The 25,922-nt window shown below is 35.7% G+C and overlaps 2 protein-coding genes across 2 annotated transcripts in view; one reads left to right on the forward strand and one right to left on the reverse strand.

Moving 5' to 3' along the window:
* The first annotated feature begins 258 nt into the window (after window positions 1-258).
* LOC131793064 (endosome-associated-trafficking regulator 1-like) lies at window positions 259-8,593 on the forward strand. Its single transcript, XM_059110482.2, has 9 exons — window positions 259-456; window positions 2,956-3,062; window positions 3,465-3,521; window positions 3,707-3,889; window positions 4,788-4,861; window positions 4,985-5,096; window positions 5,750-5,812; window positions 6,632-6,768; window positions 7,355-8,593. The coding sequence occupies exons 1-9, from the start codon at window positions 264-266 to the stop codon at window positions 7,452-7,454; spliced, it is 1,026 nt and encodes a 341-aa protein (XP_058966465.2). The 5' UTR covers window positions 259-263; the 3' UTR covers window positions 7,455-8,593.
* Window positions 8,594-11,754: 3,161 nt separating this feature from the next.
* LOC131793057 (cleavage and polyadenylation specificity factor subunit 1-like) overlaps window positions 11,755-25,922 on the reverse strand; it is a 28,472-nt gene continuing 14,304 nt past the window's right edge. The window contains exons 25-43 of the mRNA XM_066163405.1: window positions 25,116-25,295; window positions 24,006-24,189; window positions 23,379-23,451; window positions 23,237-23,295; window positions 22,894-23,046; window positions 22,160-22,276; window positions 21,605-21,695; window positions 21,332-21,416; window positions 20,768-20,909; window positions 20,238-20,306; window positions 15,754-15,837; window positions 15,411-15,557; window positions 15,235-15,267; window positions 14,613-14,679; window positions 13,979-14,026; window positions 13,758-13,898; window positions 13,363-13,492; window positions 12,907-13,045; window positions 11,755-12,155 (exon numbers count right to left, since the gene is read on the reverse strand). Of these exons, the coding sequence (XP_066019502.1) occupies window positions 12,108-12,155; window positions 12,907-13,045; window positions 13,363-13,492; window positions 13,758-13,898; window positions 13,979-14,026; window positions 14,613-14,679; window positions 15,235-15,267; window positions 15,411-15,557; window positions 15,754-15,837; window positions 20,238-20,306; window positions 20,768-20,909; window positions 21,332-21,416; window positions 21,605-21,695; window positions 22,160-22,276; window positions 22,894-23,046; window positions 23,237-23,295; window positions 23,379-23,451; window positions 24,006-24,189; window positions 25,116-25,295 (1,990 nt within the window). The 3' untranslated portion in view covers window positions 11,755-12,107. The remainder of the gene's footprint in view (window positions 12,156-12,906; window positions 13,046-13,362; window positions 13,493-13,757; window positions 13,899-13,978; window positions 14,027-14,612; window positions 14,680-15,234; window positions 15,268-15,410; window positions 15,558-15,753; window positions 15,838-20,237; window positions 20,307-20,767; window positions 20,910-21,331; window positions 21,417-21,604; window positions 21,696-22,159; window positions 22,277-22,893; window positions 23,047-23,236; window positions 23,296-23,378; window positions 23,452-24,005; window positions 24,190-25,115; window positions 25,296-25,922) is intronic.

Genomic DNA, 25,922 nt, shown 5'->3' on the forward strand with positions numbered 1-25,922 from the left:
TTGTCACGTGGTATGCAGAGGGGGGTAGTGATCTTACATTGGCTAAAGTTATCTTTGAAAAGACAATATATTATCGAGAAGACACCAACATTTTGTAATATACATATTCATGTAGCAGAATATTACTGAAAAGGGCTATTAAAAGCGATATCTTGATCCTGAAGAGTGAGAAATTGCTCTACCCTCCCCACTCCACACAAAACTGTAACTACTAGAGAACGGTACAGTGCAATTATATGAAGTGATATAAGAATGGTACAAAGATGGCGGACAAGGACAGTTCGAGTAAGGAGAATCCTTTCTCCTTTAAAGCGTTTGTAAAATCGAAACAAGACACTGAGACCACAACAAGTAAGATAAAGAAAGACAAACATAAATCAAAAAGTTCTCCCGCAAGTGTACGAAAGAGGGACAGCTCCACAGATGAACCGCCTTTTCCGGAAGTCAGCAGACAAGGTGAGCTTACAGGAAATGACTTGCATTGTTAAATATATCAAATTTAGAGTACTCTCTTACTTGAAAGGAATTGCCGATGTCATATTATATGAAGTATTTACACTATACTAGTATTTGTGGCAACTTTCCGTAGAAATCAAGAGAAAGGTTTTATGCGCTGAATAGTTAGGAGACTGCATTTGTTTTCATGAGTACGTATGAATCAGTCACTTGGTTGATATCAAAAACGTAGTTTCGAATACGCCTAACATTTGGAATGTCTGACGACTCCAATGAGCTAAAATTGAGTCCACTGACTACAAATTTACCGAGAATAAAGTTGAAGCGTACAACAACAACAATCTTTATTTCGACCAACTATTTTTAACAAACGTACGTTGTAAAGTTAAGGATACGGTAGACTTTCGCGGGTGTCCTTCGCTAAAAAATTGTGACCACGCTATTAAAAGTGTAATCACTATAAACCATATATGAATGGAAAGGTTATGAAATACACTATCCAACAAAAGTTGTTTCGTTTCAACGTGATCCAATGGTAAACCGACTGAAACGCGACAATCCGAAACGGACAATGGTTCTCTAAGCGAATTAATTGGGTATCAAATCAACTGCACAAACAGAATTTCTGCCAATTTCAATCCTAAGAGGTTAGTCTTGAAAACCATGTGGAGCTTTTTTGATGTTCCTATTGGTTGCTTTGCAATCTTTTTGTCAAGTAAAGTCATCAAAATTTTACTGATATGTGTTACATCGGAGACCATTGTAGGAGATCAAATTTAAATAGTGAAAAGCCCCACATGGTCTTCAGATTGGTGTCTCTGGAGCCTTCGGACCAAATTTCAAGTCAATCTGTAAAGGTTTTACACCCTATTAAATCATCCAAAGAAGACACACTAATGTAAATATAAAGTGTGTTTTTTCACCTCCAAAGTTTTGTCAACACTCCACACTTTTGGTTTACCACATGTCAAGTTATCATTCTGAAAAACTTGAAATGCTGACCACCAATAACAATATAGAAACAGAGTCCCAGGAGACTCTCAACAAAATATGATTTGCAGGAAACTATCATGCTCTTGTGCATGACAGAGCTTTGTTCAGAAGAAATTCAAAGCAATGGAAAGTTTGTTGGTGCCGTCAAGTTCAACTCTTACTGACCCTAAGTAGGCAGAACTTGTTGATGGTTGCTTGAGGGCAAGCAGCAAAGAAAGCGCATTCCATGAGCCCTTGTCTGTGTTGGCAAGATTTTTTCCCCATTCTTCATCAAAATCCTTCAATCTCTGGCTCTTATGGCTAGGTTTCTTTTGAGCTTTAACCCAAGGACTCTTTCCCTTTTTATCTCTACCTATTTTTTCACAGACTACTATGATGAACACGTGCAACTGAAATACAAACATTCAAGATGTTTATGTGATTACTACCTCATATATTCTGCAACGAAAAACATCACAGAAGTCATTTGTGTTGACACATCTTAATTGGCTTTTTAAACTTTGGTGGCTCAAAGAATTCAGTTCAGAAAAATGTTTCTGTAAATAACTCAAGTATGTTTCAATATTTTACAAAAATGTTTGGTAGAAACTGTTAGTAAAAATAGTTTTACTTTTTTTGAGTTAAAAAAATATGGCTTGCAAAGGTCTACCATATCCTTAAATATAAATGTAAATTATATACATAAGGGTAAGGTAGTATGATTAAATTTGATTGTACATGTTTGCTTTAACATGACAGACAATCTAATTTTCTTAGTGAAAGATTTTCTTCTTGCCTCATTTTTGGAGCCAGACACTCTCTTGCTGACTACCTTTGATTGTTCTTTTGATCCACAAGAGAGGTTTCCCATAAGTTATTTTCCTGCTGCCAGTACTCTATGACTACTTCTATTATCCTTGATTTAATCTGGTTTTTCCTGTGAATGATGCAGTAATTCTAAGTCTTTTTATGACTCTCATGATGATACAATTATAGCACTAACGTGCAAAACTGCTTTAAAGATAAGTGACCCAAAACAACTCCCTGGCACTGCCATGTATAGTTTTATGCCATAAAGCCACATGGGTTAATCTTTTTAAAATCCTACTGTTGACTTTTAAATATTTAAATTATTTATTAAGTCTTAGCCATATTAGTGATTTGTTGCAGACTTACAAGCCATCAAGGAGTTTACAATCATCAACCATGAACTTGTTAGTGACACCTAAATCAAGGTTAAAATTTTATGGTGATCGTGCTTTTTGGGTCTGCACTCCTAAACTGCATATAAAATATAGTTTAAATCTTACATCTTTTAAGAGCAACCTTAAAACTTATCTTATTAAGCACTATTTTAATTTGTAGTTTTGCTTTAAGTATTTTTAAGTATTTATTTTCCAAGTTACTCCTTGAAACATCTTATTGTAAAGCGCTGTAGAGCTCTTGAATAGGGTGCTATAGAAATTTTTGTATTATTATTATTAATCTTAATATAGAATAAGATTTATTCTATTGTACTCCTGGCAGTCAATGAAGAAGGTGATGATGGTAATGACCAAGGTGTAGTCAATCCCTTTTCATTCAAGAATTTCCTCTCAGATGACCTGGCATCAAGAAATAAGCGTGTGTTGCAGGTAATATTTAAATTATGTTTGGCCAACTAATAGCCTATGATAGTAGCAGGTCTTGCATATCAAGATGACTATAATTTACCTAATCCTATCACTTTTGATACAAGCACCTGGTGTTTTGTGGTATTTCATTGCTTTTCATATAGAAAGTGTTTTAAAGCTACTGGTGTATTTTTTTCTCATATGTAATTTTGGTTTATTAATGTATTTCTTATCACTCTTAAATCACTTCTTTGCTACTCAAACCTTCATGAAATTTCCTTCTTTTCACAAGTAACAGGAAACTGTTTTTGGGATAAGTTTTTGATCATAAAATTTATAAGTCTCCTTTTACAGCATGTAGTGAGTACGAAGATGGTGAAGAATCTTAAAGTTTGTTGTGTCATTTTTATGTTGTTTTTATAGATAGTTGATGATGAAGTACGTGAAGTGAACACAGATCAGGATAATGGAAAAAGAAATGTAGGAACTGATCATGTTGTACTCTTTGGTTGGTCTTGGTTTAAAATATAATAATATATTTTCTATTATTTTTGTAGATCATTGACTTGATTATTTTTGAAATTAATTAAAGGTGATGATTTTAGAAAAAGAACAAACACACTTTCAATATTCAAAGTTCTTTTATTTGTGTTTGAAATATGTAGGGAACCAAAAGTCAAGAATTAAACATGGAAACTGCTGCCCAAAGTGACAGTGGCTCAGAGACAGAGGATGAGAGTGAGTTAACAAGTAGCCTTGAGTCACCGATGAGTGGGAGTATCAACTACTTTGTAGCTTCTCTAGACAGCTCCGAGACTCAGGAAAAGATCATTGAAGAAATGAATCAGGTCAGACACGACTAACTTCAGGAGAGTATTTAACACCTTTTGGCCAAAGTTTCCCATCCTGCATAAAATATAGGATTTAATTTTAGTATGAGTTCAAATAACACTTGTTTTAACCACATGCAATATTACTTTGAATTTAATTAACATCTGCTCTGTGACTTTCAAAACTTTAATTATGATTTTATTATTAATCATAACTAATACAATTTCCACAAATTAAATAAATGTGATTGGTGCATGATCTGCTTTATTTTTCTCTAACCTTTCTGTGAAGTTGTGATCAGACAGTTGGCTGTAATCCAACACGTATAATTGGACAGTTGAAGCAGCAAATCATACTCAGTCCTTTCTACCAAATCCACCAATCACAGAATTGATCACAATAACCATAGCAACAACCACTTATCCTAAAAAAAGCTATGGAATTTCCAAAATTGAGGAATTTTTTACTTTTGACATTGTCTCTACAAGTTAGAGATATTTGTCCTAAATGTATTTGTTGTGTTCAGAAATTGTAACAGTAATGATTAATTGGAGATTAATGTCCAAGTCTGTGGGTAATCATACTTGGGATTGACAAATTGGACTCCCATTTTGCGGTTGTCCAATTTTCTTCATCAATGACTGTATGATTACCGACTGAATTGGACTCCACTTGGTCCTATTACCATGATAATGATTAGTAATCAGCCGCAGAAGTTCCCACGCATTCCATTTGGCCATTCATTTAATTTGGGTATTCTGCAGAAAAAAAGCCCTCCTCTGTTTATTTTCCACAGTAGAAATCATGTAACTGAGAGGAAAAACCTATTGAATTCTGCCATTACTCCTGGAAAGCAGTAAACAATTTCAGAGTATAAACATGGTTGATTCAAAATTTTCCATGTTATCTCCACAGTTGAAAGAGGAAAATGAGAAACTAAGAAGAGAGTTACGGGAATCCAACCAAACTGTGGATAAAGAAAAGAAGAGGTGACATGAGCTAAGAAATACTTACTGGTAGATGTAAAAAGGCACTGGGAGGGTAAAGTTTCTTGCCCAAAAATTAATAACAATTTGGAATAACACATTTGTGTTGTATGTTTTCTCTACCAGAATTATAAGTTTGCAAAAGAAACTTGCAAAGATTGAGAAAAGAGAGGCAGATGAAACTGCAGCTTTAGAAAATATGGTTCAAATGGTGGAGAAAAATTTAGAATTGACTACGGTGAGAGGAATGCATGACTTTTCTATAGAGGCATTAGCTTGTAGGTCAGACAACTCTGTTGGATTTTATTTTGATTGCATTACTTCACATGCTTCACAGTTGGCATGGTATTACATTGTAATTCTCGTAGGGATTCAGATTGTGTCAGAATGAAAAGTTTTTATAGGGGAATGTAGGCTATGAAATAGGTTTTGCTTGTTAATAAGACTTTATAAGATGATATCATTTTAAAAAATTGACAACGACAATATTTTCTGGAATTTGGTAGACCTACAAAGGGGAGGCTAGTACACCATATTTTGATAGCAGTGATATAGATTTGAAACATGTCTTATACAGCTTTTTAATTTATCAGTTAGGCTTCTGATGTATTTGGTGCAAATCCATTATTGTACTTACCTACTATTCAGAAGATAGCTAAAAGTTAATATTGATAATTATATAAATTTGATAAAGCCTAAAATATGTCAGCCCACAATATATAAAAAAATTATTGCCAATAAGTATTAAAACACTATCAAAAGGGTTTCCTTTTATTACTGACTAAGAATATCACGCTGATCTTTTAAGAATATTAAATAAGGTAGTCCTCATAAACTTGTTTGAGTTGAAAATTCATTGTATATCCATCTATATCTGTTGTTATTATATAGCAAAGAGCTCTCAGAGCTGAAGCTACAGTTGCAAAATTGATGGAAGAAGTTAATATATTAAAGGTTTGGAAGAAGATTCTTAATTTTGTTGCTACTTATTAGCTAATAATATACCTGAAAAAATTTCTTGATTTTGATTAGCTAAGAGAAATGCAGCTTCAAGTATCACTGTGTGGAAAATAGTAATTCTGTGTAAAAAAAGAACAAACTGTTAGCAAGGTATTTTAAAAACTGTTGATTGCTGTTTTATTTGTTTCAAACAAACACACAATGATATTTCCAGGGATTTAATGAACTTTTACATATTATTTATCAATACATGTCGCATATTTTTCATACATATAGTATTTCCTTGAATGTTATATAAGCACCCATGCTCTAATGAGAGTAAACACTTACTGTCTAGACCATATTGGCAAACAAGCACCAGGCCCTGGGAATAAGTGCCCCCCCCTCCCCTCTATTCTGCCACTTTGTTAAATAGTAGGGAAAAAGGAAAATCTGTTTTCTATCTTTATTTAAAACTATTTAAGCCTCAACTACAGAAAAACTTTGAAAAACTTACATGAGCTTGTTTGTTCCAAATTGTACTTGAAATAAAGGAATTTGCCTTTCCATTATTGACTAGGAATCATTTTTTTATGTCATTTTTAACATTTGTGATCTTCCATGAGCTAACTTGTATCGTAGTTACCTAAAAAAGCAAGTTAATTAACTTGGATATATAAAATAATTTCAGTGCAGAATGTTCTTAACAATAAGTCAGATGGGACCAATGTTTTGGTCTTTGGTCAGACATGGAACAAAATCTACGAAGGTTAGATTATCTTTGATTTACCTCTACATATAGTTTACAATAATTTTTCTGCTATTTTTCATCAGACAGAGTCTGTTCCCATAGCAACATATAACCAGCTGTTAGATGCCAATCATTATACAATGACAGCTGTCAAAGATAAATCAAAAGCTGCTGCTGATCAGATGAACATAGCAGCAAAAAATGCAGAGCAAGCAGTAAGGTGTGTGCATGGTTATTTATTGTAATCAAGCTTGCCTAATTGCAGTGTCAAATTTGATTTCAAGGCACTTTGTCTTTGGACAGATCTTAGTGATTTGTCTTATTGTCACAAATTTTTATTGACAGCAACTTTTTCAGTGACAACTGATTATTTTTGTGAGTCAATGATAATAATTTTCCCTGTCAAATTGTTTATGTTGGCATTCATCTAGTTATATTCAGTTTTGTAAAGTGATTTGCAAGAATTTGAATACTTCAAGTTGAACATATTCTGTTTACATCGGGTTGTTCATTTTAGATAATCAAGATGTGCTTATATTTAAAAAAGAATTATCATTGTTGAAAAATGCATCCTGACATGGAATTTTATTAAATAATTTATTGTTCTGTTACATTTTTGATAAAAACAACAGCAATATTTAACTCTGTTAGCATATTTCAAAACCATAAATGTTGTGCTAAGGACATGAAGAACAGTCCCTCTGTGTCTTGTATCTCTCACAGACGTCTGAGCCCTTGTAGGGTAGAGCATTGTGTAACTTATATTTCAGTGAATCATTTATCACTGTTCATTTGTTTGCTCTTAGGCAACTGCTTACCGGAGTGGACACGCTGAAGTTCATATCACAACAGCTTGAGTCTATTGATAGAATAACAGATGTTCATGTGCATTCAGAGAAGATTTAACCCTGTACACTCTAACATTAGTATCCATATTTTCCATAATCTTTTCTCTACTTTTCCTTTGGTACTGACAGGGAAAATTTGTGTTAAAATCAAAGTTTCTTAGCTTGGCGATCATTTTCTTTATTCTCAAGATTATTAGAAAAAACAACCAAGAAACTGCTTACCTCCTATGTTAATACTCTGCTTTTTTTGTATTTTCCTAAGAAAATTGATTGTATTTAAATGTGTTGACTTTTTTGAAAAAAAAAAGATATGTACAGTTGTAAATTAATAAATTAAGTTGATATGTTGATTAGAGTTCGTTTTCTATCATTCCTTGGCTGATAAACATGTAAAGTACTCCTAGGAGATACTGATACTGAAATTAGATAAAAATTTACACTAGTGAAATCTAATTTATATTTAACCACTTTAACCCAAGCATGCACAGCTGTTAGATTCTTGCAGTGATGACCAGTGGTACTTTGATCCATAGCATCCACAGGAATTTCAAGTCGTCATAGTAACAGTTCAAAGCATCAGGGGGAGTGTTAGCTTTGTACAGGTTAGGCATTCCAAGGATCCTATATCCTACTTTAATGGGTGATTACATGCCGACACCAATGGCAACATTTGTTAATAAAAATATGAAATCTCACTGTAATACTTGCTTTTTTGTACAAAAATGCATGGCAATTGTCAAACATAATTGCAATCAAATTTCACTTTAGGGGTCAGTTACTACCACAGGTTGCAAGTTAAGCCTCTGTAGATAGATTATTATTTTCAAAGCCACTTCAGATTTTAGGTCAAGGATGTGACCATTCATTCCTGTGCAAATCCTTATAATTTCACCCATTTTACAATGTACACATGTCAATATGTTTGCAGAGGGTTATCAATGTTACTGGCACATATTACAAGCTTGCATATACAAGAAGAAAGAAACTTGATGCTGTAATACACCAAAAAGTCAAGTCTGTTTTATAATTAAGCAATTAGCCAGATCCTTTTTGAGACTCTGTCAAAAATTAACTTTGGCAAGGTCATAAGAGTGTTAACTTTACATAGGTTTCACTGTATCTATTCAGTTACTTTTCATCCTCGTTTAGCTCACATGTGAAGGGGTCAGTGTAAAATGCAGACTGCAGACTACGGCTGTGGACTGTAGACCAGGGGTAAAATGCAGACTCTGTTCTTTGGTTGAAATTTATGAACATTTCTAGTTTCTCTAAATGATTAAACTTAAAAGGAACTTGAGACTTCTACTCGCTCTTAATTTGTTAAGAAAGACTCCAACATTTTTCCAATGAATAAAAACACAGCAAAACTAAATTTCCTAGGCATCCCTTGTCACCCCACAAAAAGCCTAACATAGGATAAGTTGACCATGATAGCTGCAGATTTCCTACGGGTTCATAATGAAGTGAAACACCAAGTGGAATAAGAAAGGCAAACATTTGGGGATGTTGTTTGGAGGTATTTAATCAGACCCTTATCTCACACCCTCAAATTTGCATTAAATTCAAAGAATTTGCACACCTAACTTTGCAGTGCAAAACAAAGCTCCTAGAAACAGGTAATCGCAATTGCCACTGTGTGATAAAACTACTTCTACTACTACTACTACTACTACTACTACTACTACTACTATTTTCAAGGCCAAACAAAGTATACATGAGCTACATTTATGTTAAAGCTACTTAATGTTGCTCAACAGAATTGTTTACTCCTTAACAGGAGAAATGTATTTAGCTGGCTGTGAACTACACGTTCGAACACTTCCGTTTCTCGTTCTCACTTTAAAACAATATGTCAATGCCAAAACCATCTGAAGAAGTAAGGTTTGAAACGTCAATCACCGTGACGATCATTGTCAGCCTCTCATGACCTATGCAGCCTTTAATTAGTCCAGCCCACTTTTGAAGTTTTTCTGGGGAAGCGGGTTATTTTTTAGAACCGAGTCTGCATTTTACCCCTCGTTTGCAGTCTTCAGTCTGCATTTTACCCTTAGTCTGCGTTTCATCCCTGGTCTGCGGTTGGCAGTCTGCGTTTCACAATGACGGCATTTTTAAACAAATAGAGATTTTTCCCAAACAGGTTTGAATAAGATTTTCAGTGGAATCGGGTGGAAACTGGGAGAAGCCCTGCTCTGCATAGGTGTCTCTATTCATGACATTTTCACTCCGAACATCTCATTTTTCTACTAAAGTTCTTGTCTAGAAAGCCAAGTTTTTTTTAATCTGACCTATTGACACGATGAGCTCGCGTCTGAAGATTTGTGGGATTGCCATGGGGCCAACATTGCACGTTGTTCGAAGGAAATATATGGCGAAAGGTTGTTTCGACGTCCAAAAAAAAAAACGATTTTCGAGTAAGATCAACAATTTTCGCTGCAGTTTTTTTCTTTGTAAATGGATTAAGATAGTGTGGATACTACAGGCCAACCATACTATCAAATCACTTAATTAATTAATTAATCGCTCTGACGAAGGGCTAACGCTCGAAACGTCAGCTTTTTTACCCTTTACGGTGGCTAATTTACGTTTTCAACCCAGTTGTTAACACTAAATTACCTGCTATACTCTCCCACCGACGCAGCACCACAGTTTCTTTAGAAACGTACCCCTTTATTCATACTATCAAATGGAGGTTAATAATTGTTGACATGAAAATTGAAAAAATCTGAAAATTGCATATCTAATTAATTACGTCTCGGTCTGAATATCTCATTTAAGTTAAATGAAATGTCAATCGACGAATGTGTGATGTTTTTTTTTTAGCCTTTTTTCACTAAATTACCTTTGGCCTCCGTGATAGTTTTGGTATTTTTATGTTTTCCTTCGAATGCTGACCAGTTTTCAAACTTGAATGCACAGCTAATACGACTTTGGTATATGATGTAACTTGATTGGTTTTTTGGAAACTTTCAACCATAGTTAGTAGACTAACTATGTTTCAACTTAAAAAGACATTGGATTCTTTATGCATTCCATTGTCTATTTATCTACATACGAAATTGAGACGGATACAGATATCTGCATATGTAGCAAAATACGGGACCTCGTTTCTTCCCACCCCTCCCTCCCGTGCTTATGTTCACCCCTTCCTTTTGTTCTTTCCTATTCAAGTCGCTGCTGAGGCCATGAAGAGAAACTCATTACACCAATGTAGCTTATTTTGAAGGTTGAAGACTGCTAAATTCTGAGTTGCTAGGGGTGGACATTTCATTAGGGTGGTACTTCTTTGGGAAGGAAATGATAACCCTTGGCTGATTCAAGTCATGATTGGTTGAGGTTTTGCGTCTGATTATTTACGAGGGTAATGTAAGTTTTCCAAACTATTCCCAAAGCAGCTTAGTGAAGGAAAACTAATGCAAACCAAGTAATTCTCGACTGTGTCGTAAAAATACGGCCCTGTTTCGATTAAAATTCTCATCTCATCACGATCGTGGTGGGTGTCAGTGACAAGAACTACGCTGTCACATCCTTTGTCGAGTTGGAGATTTGTGATTATCATTATTCCCTTTGTTATTACGCTTATAGACTACAGATTTAGACTAAGGGCACTCCCTCCTTGACGTCGAATTAAGTCGCGCGAGTACAAAAATTTAGCGTGGAAAACAAAATTGATATTAGCGCGCCGTCTGGAGCTTTTGGAATGAGGCGCTCGAAAAGTAGGAACGACAGACTAAGCCCAAGAGTTTGACTTCTGCGTTGCGCTCACAACGCAAAAATATGATCGATTATCGCGCTCCGGTTTTAGGAAGAAAATTCCACAGATTACACCCACCGACCGTTAATAACCTGCATCAACCAAAGAAAATCATGGAACAAAGCTCTGGTGTTCACAAATTTGGAGTCAAATTAAGGGCAATATGCTTTCCTTCTTCGGAGACTGTTTTGTTAATTTATGTCATCGGACTCATCGGCCATGTGAGTTCATTTGTAAACAAAACAGTACATCGATGATACTCTAGCTCGTGCTTTCTAATTAGTTAGCGATTTCTTCCCCAAAACACGTGTCGGGTTCTATTCGTAGTCCTACTAGATTTTTAGAGCGATTTCATAACAATGAGGCATGACCATTGTTGTTTAGCTCGCTACTAGCGAGTCATTCAACGTCACGATCAAGCTAATGACAATTACGTAGTTGACGGGAATACTTTTTACGCGGTCAATCTCGATTAAACAAAATACAAGTGTAGACCACAGAATTTGAATTCTTTGTACACAATAAAAACAGGAGAGAAACAATATCAACAACTTTCTAGGAAGTGCTACTAACAGGACCACTTGAAACAAATAACTCATAATCAAGCCAAGAGACAATGGGTGGTTTCTTAAATTATGATTCGCATCAGCAACAAAAGTAGTAGACCATTCTATTTAGGTGGCGGGTCCGACAACTCACAAAAAATTACATGTATTTCGACATTTATCACGCTGAGGACGCGTAAGAGAAGTGTAAGAGATTGGGAATCTACATGACAATGTTTTATAAATTTTGTAACCTCTGATTAGTAAAGTTCTCTAACTTCTTGGAGATTTTAACGAAAAAAGAAAGTATAGTAACTAATTGTCATCCCGGTACAGTTGTCCGTAAAGGAAAAGTTACATCCTTGATGCGATCATGATCTTTCACTTGTATTTCAGCACCTCTCAGGCGTTGCCCTCAGAAATGTGAACACGATCTTTCAACATCCATCAAGTCGTCAAGAATCTGGAAGTTACAAAAGTAGGTAGTGTTCTGTTTTTACTTAATCTGAAGTGATGTATATACTAAGCGAAAAGAGCAAACGTTGCGGTGTTACAAACCATCATATCATTTGCTCATGTGCGATTTCAGTGTGTAGACGTGTCAATTGACCATTTATTTCGTAGGTACTGATAATTATCCCGTACTAATTTCAAAAGTAACCCATCAAGAGTACAACGATAAAATTTCACTGAGAAAAAGTATTGAGGTGAGTGAATATATAAGCCGATTCATAATCTCCGTTCCCACTAAAATTGTCAGCGAGTTCAAGCCAGCTTCACTTTGAAGTATAAAAGCTAGCTTCGAACGACACTTGAGCTATTCTGCTAGGATGATAATGTCCGCGCGTACTGTTTTCGTTGAAGTTATTTCTACATATGCCTCAGTAACAAATTTAGAATATCTGCATGGTATCATTACACTATTTCACCATTTGACCACATTAGGGCAACAGAACGCGCAAACTACGCGGCAGTATTACACAGCAAAACACAGGGAAAATACGGTGAGCGGAATCACAAAATGGCCACACTGAACAAACCAACCTTTAATTTGTTAACGTCGTAAAGGCTTGACTTTTAGTGAAGACTTTTTTACTGAAACGGTTTTTTGTTTGTTTGCAATCAAACCTCGTGTCATCAAACCTCGTGTATCTGCGTGTGTTATCTTTGTTTTACTCTCAACTGAATGATTTTATAGAAGATGTATAATATACCTGAGCTGGCGTGGTGCCGATTTTCTTTGCAACCTCAAGTTTTTCCATAGTGCCAAGCTGCAGAAATTTGCCGAGTAACTCTCCATCCAATATATTTCTGTGAGGATTGTTCAAGCTTCGTTTCTTACCTCGTACAAGTCTAAACAAGAACAATGAAACGACTTATTAAACACGCAAGGACTGAACCTCTGAACTGCGCCATTGTCAAAAACAGGCGATGATATTTTCCCAGCATAGTATATTAATAATAAATTGGAAAACATGATTTATAAATAAAACTGAATCCTATTTCTTCAGAAAAGCCTTTCACCAGTCATGACTGCTAAATATTCAAGAATTACTAACTGTTCTGGAACTGACTTCAGCGAACAGCGAACAGCGCACAATCGCAACCCTTAAACTTGTTGAATACCAAGGTATATTACCGAAAACAATAAGATTAAAATATCAACCGACCTGAAAGCCTTTGGATTAAGACCAGCGACGTGTGGAATGCATTCGACAAGTTTGGTTTGCAGCATGTGTAGTCGTCTGTATGTTTTCTCAGTCATAGGTAATAACAGTCCAAGCCCACCATCCAGTGTGCCTGAACAACAGCAATCATCAATCATCATCACTGAATTCTAATTTATTAACTAAATACTTGTAAAAGCGTTTCTGATGGTGAATATAGTAATACCACGGCAATTTACCATGCGAACAGACATTTCTGCGCGAGCATCTTTTCAAGAAAAACGACAAAATTTCTTCCAGAATTCAGTGTTCTTGGTCGTGGATTTTGAGATCCGATCAACTCTAAAACTTGCTTTGAACCAACACATTAGCCCAATAAAATAAGAATGTAAATTTACCAAAACAAGTCAGCTGTCTCAAGTCTTTACCGCCAACTTTTCCTGTTGTTCTTGCACGGATCCTGAAGAATGAAGTAATATGGCTTCCTATGTTAATATCCGCTCGCTGAAGAAGTCGCTGACCACCGAAGCTTTCAACAGCTAAAAATAAAAGAACACAGCCCGTGATATTTCAGAGAAGTTTAACCGGAAGCATAAAATTGGCCGCGTCATTGTCTTACCTTCTGGTTGATAAGTGAGTAAAAGCAAGTTTTGATCACCATCTGATACTGTAAAAGAAATTATGATCGTTAGCTTGACAAAGGCACAAAAATGAGAAACAACACAACAGTCATTGGCAGTCAATTGAATTCAAATGGCTTCCCGTAACATATTTTAGACGACACGACTGACTCAAATGGAAAAGGCCATCGTATCTTTGAATAAAACTGAATACAATGAAACCACGTTGAATTTAAATAACACTCCGTTAACGATCACAAGTATTTGAAACAATATTTCATCAAATTATACACAGCTAGAGGTTGAAGTAGTCAAAATTCGCAAAAAAAAAAAAAAAAGCTTTCGTCGATTAGTTCAGGTTGACTTTCAATTCCTTTAGTTCAAGTCATTACCTTCCATGATGCACCCTTAAATAAGACGAGGTATTTTTCGATCAGCCCCCTTGGCCACAAATTGAAATGGAAGTCTTTGATGAACGAGACTTGTAATGGAAAAATTGCTGAGTGCAAGTGATTAAACAATTGTCCTCTGATGAGTTTAATTTGACTCATATCCTTACTAATAATCTTCAAAGTGTACAAGCGAAAAAAAATTGAAAAAAGAGAAAGAAAGAGAAAGAAGAAGATACATTACCAAGAAATCCCAGTTGTGGACCATCAATAACAAAATCGGCTGAATACACTTCTAATGGTTTTGGATCCTGAACAAAAAAGTAAATACTTCGTGAACTCGAGTAAGTAAAGGAAAGGAAATGAAAAACAAGGAAATAAACTTTAAAGGTCAACCAGTGGGAGGAGAACTCTCTGCGGCAGAATGTAAGGTATTCAAAATTGTAATTTGTTGATAGCAATGTTATTTCTTGGTTTCGGAAGTTTTTGGAATCCTCTGAAACTTCCTTAAATTTATGCTTTGTTGTTGAGTATGACAATTTGTCGTGATATTTTAGTGAAAAAAATCGTCCCAAATTTCCCATTTTTTTTCTATTATTGCAAAGAAATCGCGTCACGCGAGTGTAATAAATATTGAGGCGTGCGTGAGGAACCCATTTCAGTGTCGTGAGGTAAATTTTAAGCAAGTCGCAGGCTGCAAAAGTGAGACGGCATTAAATGCGTTGTTGACCGAGCCGGAGGTCAAGATGGCTAGATATTGGCCGAGTTCTTTTCTCCCTTTTTTATCAACCGAGACAATGTTGAGGTTTATAAAAACGCGAAAACAGAACGTGGCTATTGAATAACTTTTAAAAAAGACTACTGACCTTGCTAACGAATGCCAGAGTCTTCGTTTCCTCCTTGATATCGAACAAACAAAAATAACATTCAACTGCACACATAGGAATTCTATCGTAGAGTTTCTATGAGAACTAACACGTAAGAAGAATTAAGGGTGACCTTCATTTATTTTATACCTAGTGAAATGAAACTTTGACTTTACCTGTAATCGAAGGAGAGTGATGCTCTTGCATAAATCAGCTGCAATAATCAGAGTCTTGATGGACATTAACGAATGAATGTACATTTGCGTGTCAATAAATGCCATTCCCACCAAATCATTGCTATCTTTGAAATTCCAGATGTAAATCTGTTTATTTTGACCAAACAAACAGAAATTTTAGCATGAAATCTTTACGGAGTCCTATGTGCTGTAACTTACAGAGACGCTACAGAACATGTAGAGATTTTGAGATTTTTCCCATTTTGTTCCGAGCTATGAAATTACAAATGAATATGACATGCCATGTTTTTTTAATGAATGAGACAGATGAAGGCCAACATACCTTCTGTCCTATGGCGCTTACAAGGTAACCATTGACTTGAGTCAGAGCACTGACTGGACCTTTCTGTTCCTTTCCGTACAACATCTGAAAACAATCAAAAAGAAAAATTCGGAGGAGATCACAATGAGTACGGCTTCTGTGGTCACATTTCTTGTTGCATGTGTCAGTGATCCGCGAATGGCAAAGACGTGGCTCGATGAATTGCAATTCTACTTTTAAGTTTATGCGCAGTTCATTGACATGGTCCATAGAATTTTGAAACTCCCTGACGTTTCCCGGAGAAAAGTTAACATTCTCAGGAGCCCGAGTTTGATTTGTTAATCACGAGGATGACTACTGACCCATTTGGACGACAATGACCTGTTACCAATTGATAAAAACCATTACAATTTCCAATAAAAACAAATTTATATGTCGATAGAAAGACTTGAAATTAAATATTTTAACCGTTAAACTGTAACAATCTGCTATAAAAAGTGCAATGAAAAGGTCTAGAAACAGCTATTGGACATTGTTAAAAGTATTTCAATCTGTAATTGGTAGATTCATTTGAGGATACTCAGTGTGATTGGCTAATGCATTTGTTCGCTTTAAGGTGTCTGATTACTACTCTACCAAACAATTTGTGAAAAATAAAGCAATACATCCATCCACCAATCACAATAGTAGAAATTGTGATGGTTATAATTGGGCTTCACACGCATCTTCTCCACCCACTCATTCATGGTTTAAGCAGGTCACACTCAGTTTACATGAACGAATACTCTTGACATAACAAGAAAAATAGGTACCCAATGGGTACTTGTGTCTGCTGCAGTGGAATGGAATCCGCTGTAGGTGCCAATATCATGATTGTGATTACATCTTCATCACTGTTTAAATAACTTTTATTGTGTTATGGTACTGCAAAGAATCTAACATTAAAGTGAACGTTTCTTTTATTTTGTAGCAGAATATTTAAATCAAAGAATTGAAATACAACAGCCAATAGTTTTTAACAAAATTGAATAGTATCAGAAGTCTTTGTAACACAAGACAACTGTAATGCAAACGCAGTAGCAGTTTTGCAAAGCAAGAAAAAGTCTCTGGTTGTAATAATTCCTAGGAAATCATTATGTTTTTCATTTAATGGTAATATGCAATCAATTTGGAACAAAACACAGGTAAAACAAAGTTAGTATATTTACATTTTGTGTTCAAGTAACCAATAGGTGAATATACTTTTAAAAGTATTTTGAAGTGTTTGTCTTTTAATTGAAATGAAATGTATCAGAAATGTAACGCAACAGAAATATTATCCCAAAAAAAGCAGCACGTGTACTTGTAAATAATGTTTATCAGTCAGAGAAACAATCATTTCACTTAAAACCAGTGTCTACAAAATGTTTGTTGCAAACTGTAACAAAACAGGTATTATTAACGTTTGGTATTCAGTAGTAATTTCCACTGATGTGTGACAGGAAATTGTTCATTTTATTCAGATTTGCACTGACTCCACTATTTTTGTTTGTTGTTGAATGTTATGCTGGTTATAGTTGGTAACTCTAGAAGAAAGGTAGTTATGGTTTCTTCAGTGATCGGAAGAGTGCTCTTTCCTTGTGACGCTAGCATATCATGCAGGATGTCGTTGAACAGGGTCACTGTGATCTTCGATTCTTTAATTTGTACCAGTAGTTGTCCATAACATTGTTGAATGGTGGACTTCATATTCTGCTTGAGCCCACAAGTTGAACAGGTTAGTATGGGAGATGTCTCTATTACCAGCTTTTTGTTACAGTTGCAGCAGGCTTGATATGCCGTGACACTTCGCACTCCAAGTATTTCTGCTGCTGCTGTTGTATTGGTAAAGTTCTGAGGTAGCTCAGCAGGATTAATGAGATCCACAGAATTGTTCCCAAAGTGTCACCTTAATGGCTCCATGTGGGTCCACAAGATAGGCAAACAACTTTTTTTTTTCACCATACTCGGTCTTCACTTTTTTTGTTGATGACATCTGAATAAGTTTGGCTTTGATGGTGATACTTTGATTTGTGTTTGCAGCTGAAATTGATTGGATATTGTTGGCACTTGGCAACTCAATTCTTGAAAAAGGTATTTCTTTTGTAGGCTCTAACAGTACATTGTTATTCATCAGTACTGTGGTTGCATCTCCTGCTCTTTCAATTCTAAAATTTCGAAGTTTTATTGGAGATTTCTTTTTGCTCATTTGATCAAAGTGTTCCTATTTACTTCCGGAGACGCAGACTCCTCTTACTAAGCCATCGGTGGTTTGTATGGACATGTCAAAGTAAGATGTCTTGCTACTTTTTTTAGTTGGAGACACATTGTGTAAGAAACCAACAATCTCTTCTTTTTGTTCTTCCATTGACTGCAAGTGAAAAAGAACCTTTTGAGTTTGTTTCATAGCAATATAATGTATTTCAAAATTTCTAATAACATAGGGAGCACTGCATCAAAAACGACGACGACTACGACTACTACTACAAATTTTAACTATAACAACAAAATGCCAAAAAAAAAACTTACCTAGGTGAATTATAATTTTTTATTTGTTTACTTATTCATTATAAATCAATCAACAACAGCAGCCTCTACAGACAGGAAGGAATAACACTAAATGAAGGTTGGGGAGTGCAGTATACTGCAAACTGTTTATTAGATGATACTAATACTGAAAATCAAAGTGAACAAGAAATAGAAAAGAGCAGTGGTTCCAATAAGCAGGATGGAAATGACAGTAATGATAATGATGATCAGTGGACTGAAGATGAAGCAGAAACACCTGCTGGTGTTACTGACACCATGTTGACCAACACACATTACTTTGAAGACAGTCTGCCTCAACGTATTTTAAATGTTGCACCAGGAGAGGGAAACAAACCCTTAAGTATATTCAGAGATCAATATTCTGAAGAGTTAGCATATCCTGGTATATTCCTTGGTCAAAGTCGACCAGAAAATAAAGATAGACTAGCTAATGTTCATTATAGCGACATTTTTAAATCTGAATTAAGACGATCAGATAGGAGAGCTGCTATGTATGTTGAAAATATATTCTTCAAAACAAAAAAGCTTCAAATGAAAATTCTCTCAGGAAAATCACAAGTTGCACTTAGGAAGTGCAAAGGAAATAGCAAATCTTCAAATTCTGGACAGTTGAAATGTGAAGGAGCAATTGAGCACTTGATTCATCTTGATGAAGGATTCCAATTTTTGAAAGCATTGATACCTTACAACTGTATGCAAAGATCTGTTCATAGCGATGCTTAGATAGTAATTATCATGAAGAATACTAGTTCTAGGTTTCTCTCCTCTGTATAAAATTGCCACAGCTTTCGCACATGTTTGTCTAGTGATAGATGTTGGTAAAATTTCCGCACAGCCCCATACTACATTATGCATTCAGCTCTTGAATAGAGAAAACAATGACAAAAACAATACATTTCCATTGGGAAAACAGATTTGTTTTACAATAGTATGGGGCTGTGCGGAAACTTTACCTAGATGTTTTCATGTGTGTAGTGAAATACATGTATCTTCTGCCAAATCCATTTCGTAAACAGGGCATATTATATCACGCATTGGGCTTTGTAATCCCCAAGTGAGACTTAATAATTCCCTTAACGGGCTTTTCATTCCCCAAATGGAGCTCAATTGTTCCCCGAAGGAACTTTGCATTCCCCAAATGGGGCTCATAAAACTTATTTTGCGTCCTGAGCACTTGCAAAATGGCCGGGCGGTGATCGTGTTGGCGCCGAGAAAGCTTCAGTCGATTTACAAATTCAAAGCATCTTTCAAAACCTTTCACTCGGCCGGAATGACACCCAGTGCGAATGCTGTGGCAAAATGAGAAAACACCTTTTAAGAAATCCATCATAAATATGAAAAGCGAAAAGATCACTCACCTTGCAAGCAATAATACACCCTGGCTTGACGAACGAAATCAGGACGATACGACGCAACCCAAACGTTTTTCGAAAGCACATAGTTCGACGGATTTGACTTTGTCCTTTTCTCAGATTTGATTGGTTCCGAGTCTTCCCGGAAATCGGTAGTTTGCCACGACCTCTTTCCTTTGTCCTTTCCTCGTATCCGATTGGATAGATTATTCCCCTGAGGAACGAAGTTTGCACCCGAAAGTATTACAGGCCGAAAGTATTACAGGCCGAAAGTATTACCCCTCCGTGCATACGTCATGTATCACATCACCAAATGGAATCCGCAGTGAAACGTCAAGAGTAAATCCGAGATCTTGTCGTATATGAAGTAGCTGGTCGCGCGTTTTACAGCTTATCTAAGTGTCTGCATGCATTATAAATGCAGCAGACACAAAAAGGATTGAGTTTTTCTCAAACATTATTCTATGATTTAATTCATAAGCTATCTTGAACTTCCATTGCAAGGAGAATCAGCATGCTTGCCTGTAATCTATCAATTGTAATGCTAAACAGTGTACATCGACATAACAAAATCCTCGCTGTTACCTTAAACTTATTCTTGGTCAATGGCTGGCCCGGCTCGGGGACAACTTCAATGATATCAAATATCAAAATCTGTTTGGAAAAAAATTGTTTTTAAAAACAGTAACACCAAATGTGAAGAAGGTCGATCCTTGTTCAAGTCGTGACATCATAATCACCTCCTTCGACCAAAAAGTCAATCGGAAATTTTCATTCTAAGGTAATACGCATATATCTTGTCAAGGAGATTTTAAAAAACACATCGTAAAAGCGTTAAGGAAGTTGAGTGGATAAATGAGAAGAAAATTCTCGCCACAAAATGTTTAATTTGTGTCAAGAAGAAGTTAAGCTCAACCTCAGAAAATTAGTTCATTAGAGAGCAAAGATAATTTTGAAAGTCACTGAACAATTCTTAGAAGAATTCTGATATTATCAAGAGATTTGAAAGAATTATTGAGTGGAAATTCTATAAAAATTGCTTGGATGCCGGTTATATGACAATACGTTTTTTTGTTTTTGTTTTTGCAATATGTCAACCCATCAGAGAAACCTACCCGTCCCCTGCAGGTAATATCTTCACCGTACACATGAGTTGTGCCAACACAAATAAAACCCTTGTGACCTGCATGAGTCTCCTGACTTGCTAGCATAAGATTCTTGCAGGTGGTGACATGTTCCCAGTCCTCCATCTCAATTCTGAAACAAGGTCAATCGTTGAATAAGAAAGTGGATGACTATGCAAAAAAATAAATAAATAAAGAAATGTTTTCACCCCATGTATCAAAACGTCATTAGATTCATTGGTTGTAGGCTGCTTTTATGTACAATCGAAATGAATTTTTCAACACCATGAATTCTCGATTTTTCTTTGGATTACTTTTCCTTTTTTCTTCAAACTGGTCAGACCATTGAACCAATCGTGCACCATATGGTCAGTTCGAATGTTGATGTGAAAATTTTTGTCATGAAGTAAATGAAGACACTAGGTTTGAGACCTGCTGATTAAGTTCATATGAAATTGGAAATATTTTACTAAGTCAATAATTATGCAAGAAAAAACAAGAAACAAAAAACAGAAAAAAACCGAGAATGGAAACAGATCTTCATTTCTTACTAACCGTGTGCCTGGTATAATCTCCCAACTAACTGGTGAGATAAGCTGTAGGCTGAATCGGTCAATAATTGGATATACAAATCTTGAATCTACAATGAAATTGGACAACTTAGTTTTGTAATTAGACAGGTTCTATTATTTAATTTTTTACTCGATATTCATGAACTGAAAGTACAATCATATTATCACAGTGGAACATTCTCAAATACGATTGAGGGAACCTCGAATGAAATAATGAAAATTTGAAGGCCTGCCGAGGGATGCAGTTCTCGCTTACCTCTATCGATATCTTCAGCTTCATGATCCTCAGTGTTCAATTTGACCACTCTCTTAGTTTGTTCTGACAAGCTTGTGACAACTGCATATGTCTGACACAACAGCAATGACTCAATCAAGACACAAGGAAGAATGATTTTTTTCGCTAAGCCTCCCTACCTACCCCTCCCCCCGTTCATTTTCTGCAACCACACTTGGGGAACGCCACTTATGAGGAATCATTGAAGACGGAAATTAAGAACTTTTGGTCACATAAACTTCAAAATTCCATCAAATTTGTTAATTTTGCATCGTGTTGTGGTCCTCCTGTGTTTTTTGCTTATGACAGAGATGTCAATGTGATCGGTGGAATCGTTGTTTTCACTTTTCGAATTTTGAATGTTGGGTGGTGTATCACATTTAAGAGTCTTCAGACGTCAAGCTTGCAATGATTGTCTTTCAGTCGTGATCTAAAAATGTGAGAAGTTTTCAGCTACTCTGACAACTGAAGAAAAAAGCTCACTACAACTAACAAACTGACACTGGTGGTATATCTTTGAAATGTGACCCGCAGTACCTTGCTTTCTCTGTTGTAAGTCACAAAATGAGGAGTGCATCTCAGAGGAACCTTCCTTACAGGCCACGGGGCATCGTAACTAAGATGGGTTGGGAGAACTGAAATTCTTAACTCCCCCTGTAAAGGAAACAATGAAACACAAATTAAAAAAAGCAAACTTAACAGGTCGCTGTTTAGCACAACACTTTACCACAACGGTTCTGAAAAGTGACCGCCTTGTTTTACAGGGTAATTTGGTATTATTAACTGAGTTAATGGCGTAAATTGGCCACTGTAAAGAGTTTGAAAGCTGATGTTTCGAAACGTCAGCTTTCAAACTCTGTAATTTACGCCATCAACTAAGTTGATAATACAAAAATAACCCTGTTGTACTCTTCCACCGACATAGCACCACAGTTTCTTTAGAAAGTTGCCCCCTAAATTCATTTCCCTTATTTTCCCCAAAGGATCTTGTTGGCTATTTGACCCAGAGAGACCTGATTGTTCTCAAAGGGAAGTATCATCAACTTGACCGAAGTATTAGTACAAACGTCTTTCCTAGCTCAAATCTACAACATTACATTTCCTGATGAACATGTAGAACTATAATCTGTGAAGACTGTATACACATGTAAATAGATTAGTCTGGTCTTCTTAGCAAAAGTCGTTTAAGCTCGTTACACAACATGTCTACTTTCCTACCAAGCAACAGGACAAGGGTACAAAGTGTGTTGCGCGACAAGCCTTGTGTGTACCTTCTTGTTGAAGTAAAGAAAACCCTTTGGACAGTTGACATTATGGAAAGGGGCAAAGCAAGTGACAGCGCCATCAATGTTCATCGGATGAGTTCGCAGCGCACCTCTACTAGTAACAAACAGCCAGTAGGGGTAGGAACCACACAAAAACACCTGAAAACACAACATACACCCATGATTATTAAATGACGTTTCCTAACCCACTGAATGTCGCTTATATAACTTATTTCACTCAAACAACATCAATCCCATGTTATTGAGCATCAAGGCATGTTCAGGGGTGTAATCTACTTACCTTTACCAATGAATAATCAAGTGTAAGTTTGATGACGAAGTTACTTACCCCTGAATAAGATGAGACATCACTGAAGACACGGAGACTGGACACTTTTGGTTTTGTCCCTGCAACATAGATCATGAAGGCAAAATTTAATCCACTAAGTGCCCAAAATGCTCCGTAATTAGGTTTATTATTAAACATTTACCTTGAATACCATCCACCTGCTTTACTTTTTGCTGCTTTGATTTCTTGTCACGCAGAAGCAGATTGTGTTGGACCTGATAAAAAAGAGATATGATTTTAAAGCTATGTTTTAAGCAATTCATCTTCAGTCAATGTTTAATTCCAACCAAAACTGTCTCACACGTGCTACTAAGAATAGATATACCATCCTACTCATAAATGGAGTGAGGTTCAAAATACATATACATGCTGCTTTTGCATTTTAAAGAAAATAAGTACGTATACATTCAATCAATTTTATCATAAGCTGCATCATAAACCGAGTACAGTATCTTCAAAATACTTCACTGAACTAAGATATCATTTTAATCATAATTTATCCACACATTAAAAGCACTAACTGAAGGCTCTCAGGGGAATCTTAATAATTTTTTAAGTTCAATACCAAAAAATATGTTGCAATAAATGTAAAACAAACACTGTCCCCTTCAATTACAAATCTTGGTAGAAAATGTCTCTGGTGCTATTTGAGAAAGTTTTAACTTCTTTATTAGTCAGATACACTGCAATAAAAATCTAGCAAAAGAGCCCTTCTCCTCCTGTTGTATCACATATTAGATATTCTATGACACAAGAAACTGAAACCAACCTTCTTGAACCTTAAGTTAAGGTGACTTTCTACAGAAGCTTCAGTGAAAGTGAATGCTTCATATACCAAAAGTTCCTGTTCCACAAGTGCAATAAGCATAGGTCTGCTGTTTTTGTGCCCTAAGCCTGCTAGTAAGATTTCCCTGACAGGTGAAGAATCCTCCTGACCGACACTGCCTGTGATACTTTCAAAAATAAATAAAAAAGATTGGAAATTAGAGATGACAAAGTCTTCAAAACAATGATAACTTCCTGGTACCCTTCATGGGAATGTAAAATCCTGATGGAATGAAATGGTGTGCTAGAAACAACCACAGGCCAATATTCAGTTCCTCAGTGAAACCAAACCATGCAATTTTCCACTCTTTGACCCATGAGGTCATAGTCAATATTAAACCTAAAGCTAAAAGGGTCCTCTAGGCTGGAGAGGTGCATTGAGGCAGAACACCTTACAGCAAGATACTGGAATTTCTGACCCTACTAATAATTACTGTTTTTCAATTCTCTAAAACATCATTGTTATAATGTTAATTAACTTTTTTTCTGGACTTGTTGATCAGTTATAGCAAATGAATCAAAGCAGATAGGACGATATTTTCTTGACATATGATTTGATTCAGTAAAAGCCTGACAAAAAGATAGCACTTTGAAAGGTAATCTTGTATCCACAAAATGCGATCATTCTTTTTAAAATATACTTTAACTCTTCAAAATAAAAGAGGAAAGTCTATTAAACTGCAAGCAGACAACCAAGACAGTTTCCAAATGAGAGTTTTTGTCAAACTCATGTAAACTTCAAAAAACATTACCCGCACAAGTTTTGATAACATTGCAATCACCTCAATTCTTCTATACTTTCAGGATATTTCACATCAGCACAGTTAAATTTTAGAACAAACTGGTGAGTTCTGATAGTTTTCCCTTTGATTCAATGTGATTATCCCTGATGGTACATGAAGTTCTACAACTGAACAATCTGAGACTGCAGGAAGTGTTGGGACTCTAAGAGGCTGCTACAAACAGCTTTTAAAGATAAAACAAATAAACACAACTCCTTGTTTATTTAAATCTCAATAATGCAGATGACCCACAGGCACAAACAGTTCATTACCTTACACCAGAAGCAGACCCACTGTCCACGAGCACTCTTGGAGCCATATTGAAATTCTTAACCAAGAAAACCAACTTGAAATCAGGTAAAGTGTAAATCTCCAAGACACCATTATCACGACAAACAACACACCACCATGTTGGATTCACTGTTTCAGCATTTGATTCCCCAGTGAAAACACTACAAAGACAGACAAGAATTTAAGTAAAGAACATTCTTTTCCACATAAACCAATAGACTAGAAACACTGACATGCAGAACAAATAAGTGAATAACAACAAGTATTAAATGGGTGGAGATTTTTTCTCCTGTAGCTTATATTTTCAAAGGAGTGACATCATTGACACCATTTGAGTGAGTACCTTTGACTATAGTCTATAAGATTCTAAATTGTCCATAAAATGAGATAAGGGAGGTTAGTAAGGATCAGTTTCAAAGAAATGTTGTGAATTCAATTAGAACCAGCATAGTTATGGCAATGTGGTACAAAAAATGCTAGAAAAATGTTTGGCAGTGCGGAAAAGGTCTTACATAAGAGCGAGGTTTACAATGTAACTAGCACTAAGATGTAAAATAAAAAAAAAATTAAAAAAAAGCCTTCTGCTTTAACTAAGCTTATATCCCTTTTAAAAAGATCATGATAACATAATGCCAATCAAGTATTAGTTCATTTTCACCATAATTAAATATCTTAAAACTACATTTCAAACACATAGTATTACCAACAAAAAAAATTCCTTACACACAATTTTAGGCATTAATGGCAGCTTGCGAGAAAAATAATAAATCCACTAGTTAAAAATGGTT

This window comes from Pocillopora verrucosa, chromosome 3 (genome assembly GCF_036669915.1).
Source record: "Pocillopora verrucosa isolate sample1 chromosome 3, ASM3666991v2, whole genome shotgun sequence".
Taxonomy (NCBI): Eukaryota; Metazoa; Cnidaria; class Anthozoa; order Scleractinia; family Pocilloporidae; genus Pocillopora; species Pocillopora verrucosa.